The sequence below is a fragment of the Mauremys reevesii genome, linkage group 5 (assembly GCF_016161935.1).
Source record: "Mauremys reevesii isolate NIE-2019 linkage group 5, ASM1616193v1, whole genome shotgun sequence".
Classification (NCBI taxonomy): domain Eukaryota; kingdom Metazoa; phylum Chordata; order Testudines; family Geoemydidae; genus Mauremys; species Mauremys reevesii.
In genome coordinates this window covers 39,762,990-39,776,882 of record NC_052627.1, presented here as the reverse complement: position 1 = coordinate 39,776,882, position 13,893 = coordinate 39,762,990, and the positions used below count along the sequence as shown (strand labels likewise).

General features: G+C 38.8%; 1 protein-coding gene across 2 annotated transcripts in view; it reads right to left on the bottom strand.

The window, feature by feature from the left end:
- The window catches only part of USP53 (ubiquitin specific peptidase 53), a 52,953-nt gene that overhangs the window by 19,085 nt on the left and 19,975 nt on the right, over positions 1–13,893 (bottom strand). For both annotated transcript variants that reach the window (XM_039540003.1, XM_039540004.1), the window contains exons 7-13: positions 11,708–11,813; positions 10,492–10,638; positions 8,778–8,927; positions 7,877–8,042; positions 6,407–6,556; positions 4,983–5,129; positions 3,925–4,651 (exon numbers count right to left, since the gene is read on the bottom strand). In XM_039540003.1, coding sequence (XP_039395937.1) covers positions 3,925–4,651; positions 4,983–5,129; positions 6,407–6,556; positions 7,877–8,042; positions 8,778–8,927; positions 10,492–10,638; positions 11,708–11,813 — 1,593 coding nt within the window. The remainder of the gene's footprint in view (positions 1–3,924; positions 4,652–4,982; positions 5,130–6,406; positions 6,557–7,876; positions 8,043–8,777; positions 8,928–10,491; positions 10,639–11,707; positions 11,814–13,893) is intronic.

Here is a 13,893-nt window from a genome sequence, read left to right as displayed (position 1 = left end):
TGGATGTGAATGGTGATTGACACCAACAACTTACATTATTTGGGAACAAAAATTGCTTAAAATTTGTCCTCAATGAAGGCCAGGGAGAAGGCAGGATATAGTTTTGAAAATTTCCCCTTAAATGATAAATAGTCCAAAGCATAAATGGGAGTTAGGTGCCCAACTCCCATTTTGCCTTTAAAAATCTTCCTCTCAGTTACCAGACTGAGAAAAAGCACACTTTTTAAAGGACAAGCTTTCAACTCCAAATATTTCCAAATGGGCACATGAAAAAATGTGCTCTTAAATATTTAACTTTTCAATTCCTCCTCTCCAGAAAGTTTTTTTTTATTATATGCAAACATATACACAGACAAAATTTTATGTTGTTGCCATTTTCTTCAAAGTTTAATTTTACCACACAGTTAGAACCTTCCTTATGCACTAAAAACTTAGTTTGATAGCTTCAGGGCACAAACACATTACCATGTCAGTTAGATTGTATTTGACCAATTTGCCTGTTTCAACCAATCAAACGTGCTGTTACAGAGCCAGAATTACATTCCCATCCCCTTCCCCTGTATATGCCTTAATGGAAAAAAATAGCACTTCGTTTTGATTTGAGCATCCTGAAAGATTCAGTAACACATACTACTGATTCAGCTTCAAAGATGTATCTTGTAGAAGTACATGAACATCCAGCTACAAAGAGTAGAAGAGTTACTGTTGCTCCCTCTCCCCCACGATTGTCAATTACTCAGACCAGGGGAAGGCAACATATGGCCCGGGTGCCGAAGGCAGCATGTGAGCTGATTTTCAGTGGCACTCACACTGCCCGGGTCCTGGCCACCAGTCTGAGCGGCTCTGCATTTTAATTTAATTTTAAATGAAAATTCTTAAACATTTTAAAAACATTATTTACTTTACATAAAACAATAGTTTAGTTATATATTATAGACTTATAGAAAGAGACCTTCTAAAAACATTAAAATGTATTACTGGCACGCGAAACCTTAAATTAGAGTGAATAAATGAAGACTCAGTGCACCACTTCCGAAAGGTTGCCGACCCCTGACTCGGACTGATCATCTAGAAAGCTTTTCAGCGCTGTGCAACATATAGAAGAAGGAAAAAACAGCTCTGCCCCAAACGACTTTTAACCAATATAAGGGAAAATAATGGATCAGACAGAATCTGTGAACCAGATAACATCAAACCTCAAAGCAATTAAACTGAAAGTTTGCTTAATTTTTGTTTAAATACCAACCATTGTAATGTTCTTCTTTGGAAATCTTTCCAGAAAAAGTCTGTTTTGAAGAGAGATCTCAGTGAAGAGAAGAATGTTGGGCTATGGGCTGTTTTATTATGCACTTTTCAGATTTACATTATTAGATCTGTGCTTATGCTGTGGTAAACAATAGATAGATTTACCATGACAGTCGTCACACAAAAACTTTGGTTAAACTCATCCTCCAACTACTACTACTGGCAGAGATTTTCAACCAGGGTACCTGGCTTTGGAATTTGTTCCTTCCTTATTTCAGAATATGCAAATTTTCAGGTCATGCTATAAGACCCATCTGTTTACCTTTTGGGGAAGGTGGAGGTTGATTGTGTGGAGTGAACAATTCATGGGACCATAATCTGGGAAAATATTGCACATCATCATTTTCCTTGAATGAAATATGGGCCCAAGTGAATGTTCCATGTCACTTTCATATAAAACTATTCCAGAAAAACCATTAAAATAAGTATGGCTTAATTTTTGTCACTCTTAACACAGGAGAAATGGATTTTAGGATTTTTCATCCAAAACAGTTATATTGTGACAGATATTTACCATCACATCCAACTAGATGCAAACAACTGAAAATACATCAAAGTGTTACAAGTTTAAACCCTAAAATGTTTGGGGGTTAAAACACGTCAGAGCCTTGCGCTGACCACAACCAGCTAAAATATTTTTTTAAAAGCATAAGACCTGTTTACACTAGGCATAACACATTTTAAACACAACCTATTTTCCTAATTTAGACATGCATTTACTCAGTAACATCTTGTTTGTATCAATATTAAAACTGCGATCTTCCCTCAATGAGTTGTGATTGCCACTTAGGCCCATTCATTTGTATCTAGTTGTGAAGCTTTTAAAATAAGTCTTTATCACAAAATTCAGCTAGAAAGTTATAACAGCAGGCTTGAAAGAAAAATTCAACAGATTAGGTACAGCAAGAGGATTGATCCCCTAAGCTCTCTTCCTAATACCTTTGGTAGGAGCCATGACTACTCTCTACCTTCCTTGTCTTGAGAAGGTAGGGAAAAAGAGGTACACATCACTAAAAGTATAGGAGAGATGTGTAGTAACTTGGCAGGAGAAGAAAACAAGGAATAATATTTGAGGGAAGTGAGGAAAAAAATGAAGGGTACATCTAACACTGAAATAAAAGACCCATGGCACAGCTATGTCTGGCCTCAGTCAGCTGACTCTGGCTTGCAGGGCTTGGGCTGCAAGGGTAAAAAAAGGCTGAAGCTTGATCTCTGGGACCCCATGAGGGAGGAGGGTGTCAGAGCTCAGGCCTGAACCGCTACACAGAAATTTTACAGCCCCACAGACTGAGCCTCGCAAGCCAGAGACAGTTGACCTGGGGGCCAACTGCAGCTGTTTAACTGCTGTGTAGATGTATCCTAAGAGCCTACTGGAATACACAGACATTGTGTATCTTTCAAGTTGTTTTTCCCCCTACATCCTGAAAGCAGTCTCAAGAAGTTCCCTCAGAAGGAGCTGTGTTAACCAAAAAATCACTGATAAACTGCTTTCCACTAGTCCATTAATGATTTAGGCTCAGTCTTCACTGCACTTCCGGTTCCACCTCCAACTTACAAAAGTTTTACCAATAAAAAGCGCCGTTGTGGGCAGTGCTTTGTCAGCGGGAGACGCTTTCCCACTGACAAAGCTACCGCCCCTCATTGGGGGTCATTTTATTTTGTCAGCAGGAGAGCTCTCTCCTGCCAACGAAGAGTGGCTATTCAGTCAGTGTACCTTACAGCGGCACAGCTGTACCAGCACAGCTGTACCACTGAAAGGTGTGCAGTGTAGACACAGCCTTAGAAAAGTACATATAAAAAATGGCATAAGCAACTTGTCACTGAAATTCAGTTATTTATCTGTAGTATTTCTACTACCAAAAATATTTATCGGCTAGGAAGGCAAGGACTATTTTAAGTGGCAGAGCTTGGTGTAATATATTAGCTTTTTAAAAAAAAAAAAACATGGTTCAAAGGAAGAGAAAATTTAGATGCCTAGCAGGTTGAAAACACTGCTTCAGGTCTTCAGTGTTAGAGAGCCATGAAAACACGCTGTTAAAGGTTTATATCATCTTATGTTCATTGTTTCTGTATATTACAGTTTGCAAAAAAGTTTAATAATGCTCAGGATTTGTTAAACTGGTGTGTTAATTGTACCAACGTGTGCATTTACATTATAAGTTCTGAGGCACAGATTTATTTGGCGCACTTTACCCACTGAACTGCAAGATGTACATCTAAAATCCTACATAAATGTTTCATTCTAGATTACATGCAACATTGCTTTCACACCACTCACAGATTTGTCCATCAGCCTTCCCATAAATTCTACTCACTAAGGGACCAATTCTGCAGCCCTTACATGTACAAGTCTCATAAGAGTTAATGAGAGTTTTGAATGGTGAGAGAGTGTTGGGCCATGATGATTATACAGAATTCATAATTAGTCTCACAGTTTATTTGACTTTGCATTTGTTTCCTACACAACCCCTCCCACTCTCTAGGACCCAATTTCAACCTTTCCTAGATTCTAAAACTGTTGCCTCCAATAAAAGATGGAATATTTCAGACAGTTAACTTTACCCACAATCCAGAAAACACTTCATTAAGACTCTTATTTAGAGTATTTGTTAGCATTACCTGCAGGAAACAGTTTCTTTAATACCACTGGACATCAAGGGGCTAGTTGCTTCAACAATAGGCGAATCCAGATTGGCAGATTCATTGCTGATATGATCACTACTTTCATATCCAGACTCAGTTCTTTGCATCTGCCAACTGTCAGCATGAACTTTTCTCTCCGTAAATCCTTTAATTTTCTCAGTATTTCCTTTTCCTTCTGAATCCAAGGAACTCCGACTTCCTGTCTCCTGTTTTGTTTCGTCTTCATAAATAGTCATTAACCCTTTCTGGGTTTGGTTCTCTTTTGGCCAATTGTTAAAGCTCTGTTCCTTTTCATGTTTAGGTTTACTGCTTGGATTTGCCTTATGCTGTGGGCTATGCTGCTGCTTCTCAGTCTCACTGAAAATGCTGTCCACATTTAGTGTCTCTCGCATAGGTTTCCAACCTCTGTTTCTGCTTCTGCTGATACTTCCTTTTTCCCTAGAGTCTTGGCTGCTGTCTGTATCATAGCCAGTGGCACTATCAGCCCTAACCCTGCTCATCATTTTCTCCCCAGTAGGAAAAACTTCTCTTTTATTTGACCCTAAGACACGTGCAGCAGGCCTGGTTTGGTTTGGTACTCTTTCATGTTTGTAGGGTCCTCTTCCCTGGCTACCATATAGGCGCTGATCAGTGTAGTGTCTAAATCCATTTCCAGCAGGAGGTGATCCTGACTTAAAATGAGAGTGGTCTTCCCCTATTAGATCTTGTAAAATGAAAGAAAAGGAAAAAAAAAAAAAAAAAGAAAAGAAGCTCCATTGAAGTTCTCCTTCAAGTACATTCTTTTAATAAAAATCTTCCCTGTCTGACATTGTTGTGCTATTTTATTCCTGCTATGCCATAACAATTTAAGGAAAGAAAGGGGGGTGGGGGGGGGGGGAGAGAGACTCAAATGGCACAAACTTTAAAGTCTCCACTTTTACAGACGTTTCTAATCTTGGGATTTTTTTCTTTATCTAAAGTAGCAAATAACATTTTTAATCTAGACAAATTGATATTTTAGCCATTTGTTTCTAAAGTTTGATTTTTAAATGTACCTCTTTGTCTCCCAGAGTCTCTTCTTGGTCCTCTGTCTGAATCTTTTCTTAGGTAGGATGAAAAGTTTCTCATATCAACTGCCTTCTGGGCACACTCTTTGGAGATGTCCTTTAATTTGTCCTTCTGATCACTGTGCCCTAACTTAACTACAAAAATATTTGTTATTGCATCTTATCTAAATAACCATGGCAAAAAGCACGTACAATTACACTTTCTATACCTTCACATTCTAGTGAAGGCTACACCACCACCTTCTATCTACCTCAAATTTTAAAAATTAAAAAAAACAGTCTGCACATAGCAAAATCCATTAAGGTTAATTAATACAATAATATATAATACTTACCTTAAAAGGATCCTTACAAATGTAAAGTTATAAATTTAACAAAATATGTACACTAACTGTGCTTCATGTAAGCAAGGTTTAATTGTAACTGTTGAACATACTACATGTTTTCCCTCTGGATCTAAAACTATTTGACCTGAATGAAAATTAACCTTTAGGGCTCATACTAAAACAAAGCAGAGAGTTAATACTAATTACTTCATCAAAAGCAAGGGCTTTGTTTTTGAGAATATAGTAGAGTTTCAAGTACAGAATCTAATCTGTTTTATTTAAACTGATGTTCCCAGTCAGGGAGCAGTGTTCATTTTTGGGTCACCATCGGTCCCAAGTGAGTTAATAGCAAGTTGAACATTTTTAAAATTTACAGTGAAAGAAAAAAGTACTTTAGCCATCAAGTCTGGCTTCAAGTGGTAAGAAGAAAATAATTTTAGCTAATTTTATCTCCCATCTAGACATTGGGAGACAGGAGGGGGTAATTAACAGAGAAAATAAATCTCAATTAAGCAGAATCAGTTTCTCTTGTCTAGGTCCTTCATTCCTTCTCTCTTACTGGTCTTTAAGGTGTAAACCACATTGGCAACCCAATGAGGGGGAGGGGCTGGAAGTGAGGGCAAGCTATGTCCTTCCTGCATCAGCGTCACCCAATTGTGATATCCTGATATGAGAATTTTGTAATTTGTCTTAACCTGAAAATCTGATTTACACATAAAAATAGACTGATGTTTTAACAAATATAGTAGAAGGCCACCATAAAAAGGAAGTGACTATTGCTACTTATGCTTTCCAAACATAGGACAAGGAAAGATCAATTTAAAAGCAAAGAATTACAGCTAACTACAGTCCAACACATTACAATAGTGGATTTTTATTGGGGCAGGAGGGCAGTGGAGAACTTAGTCATATAGTGACTAAGTTCAAATTAGTTTTTCACATGCCATTTAGTCAGTCTTCATGGTAGGTGGACTGAAAGTTCAGTACCAATGATGGAACTATTTCAGAACAAGCTTTGCAGCTAAAGAAAATGTATCCAAAATAACACTGCTGTAAAAAGAGTTAGGAAATTACATATTTTATTACCTGGCATCCTACCACCACTTGCTTGAATATGGCTTCTACTGAATGCTGAAGTGTCTGTCTGAAATTTTTTAATGCTCTTCTGACCAGCACATTCTCCAAATCCATTCTCTTTTGTGAGATCTGACTTTGGAACGGATGACTTCTCAAATCCTATAACATTATACATCATTAATCTTCAGAAATGAAATTCTTGCTCATTTACATCTTCACCACATTTATTTTTAATTTCAAGAATTAGAAAGTATAGTTTTGGATTACTTTAAGTTTTACTTAATAGTTCACTTAATAGTTTGTGGCATACAAGAAGATTTTTGTAATATGTTACATATTATACAATTTGCCAATATAAATATGGTGATGGCCTTCACTTCTGATTTTCTTCCTTGAGACTGTCACCATCAGGGAACAGTTCACGAAGTGAATGGGAACAGGCCAAATCCAATTTTCCTTTCATCATCACTTTCAAATTTTATAACAGATAGGTCCACTAGAAAATAGCCAAACATTGCACAGTCAAAGGGCTAGATTCTGACCAGGCAGGGAGACTATACTGCCCTTCCATAATGAATCCCTAAATAATATGTTTCCTGCAACCCTCAAGGCTTCAAGGTTCTGAACCGTCATCACTTGCTCACAGTTTTTCCTCAAAACCTTTTTTGCAGTTTATACTATTTTGAGGGTATCCAAAAAACCGATACATATATACCATCACCTAGCCACTCTCATGCAGACAAAACATGCCATGACTAATATTAAATACTATTTAACAATTAAATACTATTAGTTATACTATTTAGTCACAAACAAAACAGAACACCACACAATAGAAAAATCAAAGTTCTCTCTTTCTTGGTTAAGTGAGATCACTTGGTCAACATAAGGCCATAAGAACAGCCATACTGGGTCAGACCAATGGTCCATCTAGCCCATATCCTGTCTTCTGACAGTGGCCAATACCAGGTGCTTCAGAGGGAATGAACAGAACAGGTAATCATCAAGTGATCCATCCCCTGTCGCCCATTCCCAGCTTCTGGCAAACAGAGGCTCCCATCCTGGCTACAAGCCATTGATAGACATATCCTCCATGAGCTTATCTAGGTCTTTTTTGAACCCCAGTATAGTCTTTGCCTTCGCAACATCCTCTGGCAAAGAGTTCCGCAGGTTGACGGTACCAGCTTAGAGAAGTAAGATTTACCATATTCTTCCAATGTGTAATTTTAGTGTTTTAGCCATTTGTGTTTTTACAGTTAAAGAATGTTTCTAGTTAGGAATCCTTTAACTGTCTCAAGCCACATTCTAACATTTGAAACAAAACATTTTTGATAGTTCTAATGTTAAAGTATACACACACCAAATGTTATCAGGACATTTAGATAATTATTGATAAAGGCACTTAAGGTCAGGACAGTTAATTACCTCCAGACATTGGTCATATTCTATAAAAAATAGTGTTAGTCAAAACTTTATTACCCAAGTCATCTCCTGCAGCTGCTTTGTAATGAGACCAGTGAATTATATGCTTTGGGGCATCTTCTGTCGATACAGCTGTACCATCGGGGTTAGCATAAAATAGCAGCAATGGCTGAAAATGACATCGAATGCACTTGGAGACCACATCTTTCCATTTTGTTCCAACCTAATAAGAAAATGCCCATATTTTTGCAAATATAAAATTAACTAGTACTTAAATCCAATTATAAGCATACCTTAATAAACCAAATTGAATGTCTGATCATAGGGGAGGGATAGCTCAGTGGTTTAAGTGGTTTGAGCATTGGCCCTCTAAACCCAGGGTTGTGAATTCAATCCTTGAGGGGGCCACTTAGGAATCTGGGGCAAAATCAGTTCTTGGTCCAGCTAGTGAAGGCAGGGGGCTGAACTCAATGACCTTTCAGGGTCCCTTCCAGTTCTATGAGATAAGTATATCTCCATACATTTATTTTACTTTTTTTTATCCTAAAACACACAGCACAACTGCAGCTGTACTACTAATTTTAAATTTATGGAAGTTAGAGCAGAAAAGCAAATATTTACATACAAGTTAGCAAACTAAACATCAACACACTACAAACAAATACAGCCATCAACAGATTTTATCATATTCATTAAACCTATATTTTTAAGTAAAAATCACACTAACATCAACTATCCAATTATTGCACATTTAAGAACAGTGAAGTTGTGCTTTTTAAAAAAAATACTTAAAACTTGTCAAACTACTTTTCATGAAAATGAGGAAATCTGTTTGTTTTAAATCTGGTGTCAAAAGAATAAGTTATGTTCTAAAGCAGAAAAAATTATATTTGGGGCACAATGTACCATTAAAAAAAATAAAGGTCATTAAATCTAGCATTAATAATGGAAAGCCTACCTCTTTCACATTCGCATCATCAAACAGCACCCACTTGCAACTCTTGGTATGAAAGGCAAAGGCACAGTAATGTCGACTTGTGTAGCAAATCATCCCCACAAGAAAAAGTTCACTATTTTTGGCCTGTTCATCTGTAACCCTATAGAACAGCTGTAAAAATGATTATGTATAGATTAAAGAAAAAGCACGTCTGAGGTTGTAAAGTTAGATTAAGTCAAGGTTGCATGCATGTCTCCTTGTGTGTGTGTGTGTATCTGCAGGAGTTACATGAGCATGTAATTTCTAAAGTATCCCTGCCTCATTCCGTGTACAAGATGACGGATGCTCAGAGAACTAATCCATTGTGTGATGAGGGACACATGTTTGTAGGACTTTTGCTTCATTAATTGCAGAAGTTTGAAGGTATACAGCGAACGAGGTGAGGACGGCAGGAAAAGAAAGGATGGCCTCATGGTTAAGGCAACTGAATGTCACCCTGGAGAACTGATACTTTGGAGTCACTTAAACCAAGCTTTTCACAAGTGGCCACTCACTCTGTGTTTATGTTCTGGGTACTCAAGGTCAATTAGACCTGCCTCTTGAACACATAAAACATTAGAAAAATGCCATGAAGTCTGAAAATCAGGCCCTAGCAGTCTCAAGTTAGCAGACACTTGACAATTTTGCTATTACTCTCGATGCTTCAGTTCCCCAAACGTAAAATGAGGTTACCACCACTTTACTCCACAGATGTGTAGAGAAGATTATTAGTTCACACAAAATATACTCCCTGATCTATTTTTTAAATGTTAATTGTAATTCCAAAGCTAGTTACCGTATATACTCGTTCATAAGCCAAATTTTTTTAGTAAAAAAAGGGAAGCACCAGAGAAAGGGGGCGGCTTATGAACAGGTATAGTGAGGGAGAGGTGGGACACAGCCCCTCCCCCCAACAGGGGGAGCAAGGAGAGGCAGCACAGCCAGCAGAGACAGAAGGGAAGAGGCAGAGCCAGAGTCTCTCCACGCTGCTCTCCCCCGAGCCTCCGAAGCAACTGCAGCTCCAGGGCTGGCAGGCTGCAGCCCTGCCGCTCGGCCCGCCAGAGCCCGCTGAAACATGCTGCGGCCGCACTGCCGGGTCTAGCCCGCCGAAGGAGGCTGCGTCTGTGCTGCCCAGCCAGCCGGAGCAGCTCCAGCCAGGTAAGATACATCCTCCCCTGACCCTCCCCAGATAAGGTGGGAAGGAATGGAATGGGGAGAATGTGGGGGTCTCAGGGTGGGGTCATGTGGGGGGTGGTCACAGGGGTTACTCCTCCGACTCCCAGCTTCTCCCCCACAAAAAAATTTCCACACCAGTTGCTGCCCCGGCTTGTCAGGGTAAGCAACTGGCGCGCTGGGACACTTTGTTTACTTAGATTTACCTCTGTGCCTGCGGACACTCGAGGTAAACAAACTATCTCAGCCCACCAGTGGCTTATCCTGATGGCCCGGGAGCCAAAGTTTGCTGACCCCTGAATTATAGGGTCAGCTTCTGAATGGGTTATAAAAATTTTCCGTTTTTTACTTATCCATCTTGGGGGGGTTGGCTTATAAACGAACCGGCTTATGATCAAGTATATACGTATATATAAACTTATTTTAAGGAAAAAAAAAGATATGAGGAAAGGCATGAGCATGATGCATCAGCTTTTGGGACTGAAATTTAAAAAATAAGATAGATTAGTTTTAATTCAGATACCCCAGGAAGATAAAGTTGTGTTGCCAGATTCCGCATGACATCTTCGGTCAGGTCAGAATGTTCCGAATCCCAGACTAAACCGATTGTCACAATCTCAGGGCAGTTCATGAGAACACGACGGATTTTTATTTTTTGACCACAGTTACTCTAGAAGAAAAAAGTGAGACGGAAAAGATTGAACATGCCAACAACTAAGAAAATGAGAAAGTTATTGGATGACCAGAGTAAAAATAAAGAAGTTCCACACTTCTTTCCTAGCCTCTAGTTTAAAATTTATGACCTCTAAATTGTGAGTAGCAACCATGAAGATGTGAAGTATCAGAGTAGCCGCCGTGTTATTCTGGATCTGTAAAAGCACCAAAGAGAGTCTTGTGGCACCTTATAGACTAAAAGATGTTTTGGAGCATGAGCTTTCGTGGGTGAATACCCACTTCATTGGATGCATGTCATCCGACGAAGTGGGTATTCACCCACGAAAGCTCATACTCCAAAACGTCTGTTAGTCTATAAGGTGCCACAAGACTCTTTGCATGAAGATGTGTAATTTCATACTGTTATAAAACACTAGACACACATCCTGATCATGTCATCTTCAAAGTCAGCTAAGATTCATTCCCCCAGTCACTTATGGCAAACTTATGAGATGGAGGACACAGACTTTATTATTATTGTCTTCTCTTTGATCCCTGATTAGTATTTTTCGGGAATATTTCTCTGTGGCCCTGAAACAAACAGTATTAGAACACAAAGGCAGACAATTATAAGAGAGAGAATGACAGAGAGAGTGAAAGGCAGACACAAGCAAGAAAGAAGAGACTTGAGATGAACTAGATGGAAAAAAGTCTGTTTTATCAAGTCATAACACTACCAAAAATCAGACTAAAGGAAACTCCATTTAGTCAGCATTTATCATTCAGGTTCATCAAATCCAACCAAGTGATTTCTTAGTAAGTGAAGAGTTTCAACTAACAAAACATGGACTTAAGTACCTCATTTTCACAATGGCCATTTGGGTGTGCAAACCCTCACACAGATAATAGCTGCATGTGTAGGTAAGTACTGACAAACTGTCACTCAGGGAGTAGATGCAAGTGGTTGCATGTTCAAAGTTGGGCTGCACTCAAATGCAGTACAAAATATCAAATCTGAATCCTAGGAAGTAATTTCCTATGTCTAAACCACAGAAATGTAAGAATTGTTTATTCTGTCTACTTACAGGGCACTTCCTGAAGTCATCAGTAGTATTTGCTGCCTGTAGCAATTCTGCAAACATTTCTGGCTTGAGACGCTCATGCCTTTCCATCATTCTGTCAACTTCATTGCTGTAAACATGAAATAGAAACACATTTCACTAGAAATCATCCGCTTTAATAGTAAACAGATTTAAGCTACCTCAAAATTTAGTGTGGCAATGTATACCTAAGAATTAATGCAAGATTGCCTTGCTTTCTTAATGATATTTGCCAATATTTTTTCTTTAGTGAATTTAGTTCTCCTGAAATTGTAGATTATAATCCTCCTGATCTGGATAGAGGGCTTCAAGGCTGATAATGTGGACTGCAGACAAGCAAGTTTCCCTGCAATTGCACTGCAATGTGTCTCAAACCTGACCTGATTTTGTTTCAAGTGAGAGGGCAGTCCACTAGCAACTATACTAAGATCAACTAATTTTATGGCAAAGAGTCTGCTGAACAGCAGAATTTTTGTATGGAATAAGTTAACTTTAACCTCTTACTGAAATTATCAGCCTGAAAAAGTTTACAATTGATGGAAGCAAAAGATGACTTAGAGGTTAACTCTAATGTATAACTGTTTTCAACCTTAAGAACAGCCCCACTGGATCAGACCAAATGTCCATATAGGCCAGTATCCTGTCTTCCGGCAATGGCCAATGCCAGCTGCTTCAGAGGGAATGAACAGAACAGGTAATCATCAAGTGATCCATCCCCTATCACCCATTCCCAGCTTCTGGCAAACAGAGGCTAGGGATACCATCTCTGCCTATCCTCGCTAATAACCTATCCTCCATAAATTTATCTAGTTCTTTTTTGAACCCTGTTATAGTCTTGGCCTTCACAACATCCTCTGGCAAGGAGTTCCAGAGGTTGACTGTGCATTGTGTGAAAAAAATACTTCCTTTTGTTTTAAATCTGCCGCCTATTAATTTCATTTGGTGACTCCTAGTTCTTGTGTTAGGAGAAGGAGTAAATAGCACTTCCTTATTTACTTTCTTCACACTAGTCATGATTTTATGGACCTCTATCATATCCCCCCCGTCATCTTTTTTCCAGACTGAAAAGTCCCAGTCTTATTAATCTCGCCTCATATGGCAGCTGTTCCATACCCCTAATCATTTTCATTGCCCTTTTCTGAACGTTTTCCAATTCCAATATATCTTTTTTGAGATGGGGTGACCACATCTACATGCAATATTCAAGATGTAGGCGTACCATGATTTTATAAAGAGGCAATATGATATTTTCTATCCCTTTCTTAATGACTCCCAATGTTCTGCATTAGCTTTTTTGATTGCAGTTGCACTTTGAGTGGATGTGTTCAGAGAACTATCCACAATGACTCCAAGATCTCTTTGGTAACAGCTAATTTAGAACCCATCATTTTATACATATAGTTGGGATTATGTTTTCCAGTGTGCATTACTTTGCATTTATCAACATTGAATTTCATCTTCCATTTTGTTGCCTAAGCACCCAATTTTGAGAGATCCTTTTGTAGCTCTTCAGAGTCTGCCTGGGACGTCACTATCTTGTGATGTTTTGTTTCATCTGCATATTTTGCCACCTCACTGTTTACCCCTTTTTCCAAATCATTTATGAATGTGTTGAATAGGACCGGGTCCAATAGAGACCCCTGGGGGACAGCACTATTTACCTCTCTCCATTCTGAGAACTGACCATTTATTCCTGCCTGTTTGTTTCCTATCTTTTAACTGGTTACCAATCCATGAGAGGACCTTCCCTCTTATCCCATGACAGCTTACTTTGTTTAAGAGCCTTTGGTGAGGGACCTTGTTAAAGGCTTTCTGAAAATCTAAATACACTTTATCCACTGGATCCCCCTTGTCCACATGCTTGTTGACCCCCTCAAACAATTCTAGTAGATTGGTGAGGCATGATTTCCCTTTACAAAAACCATGTTGACACTTTCCCAACAAATTACGTTCATCTATGTGTCTGACAACTTTGTTCTTTACTATAGTTTCAACCAGTTTGCCTGGTACTGAAGTCAGGCATACTGGCCTGTAATTGCCGGGGTCACCTCTGGAGCTCTTTATAAAAATTGGTGTCACATTAGGTATTCTCCAGTCATTTGGTACAGAAGCTGATTTAAATGATAGGTTACAAACTACAGTTAGTAGTCCTGCAATTTCACATCTGAGTT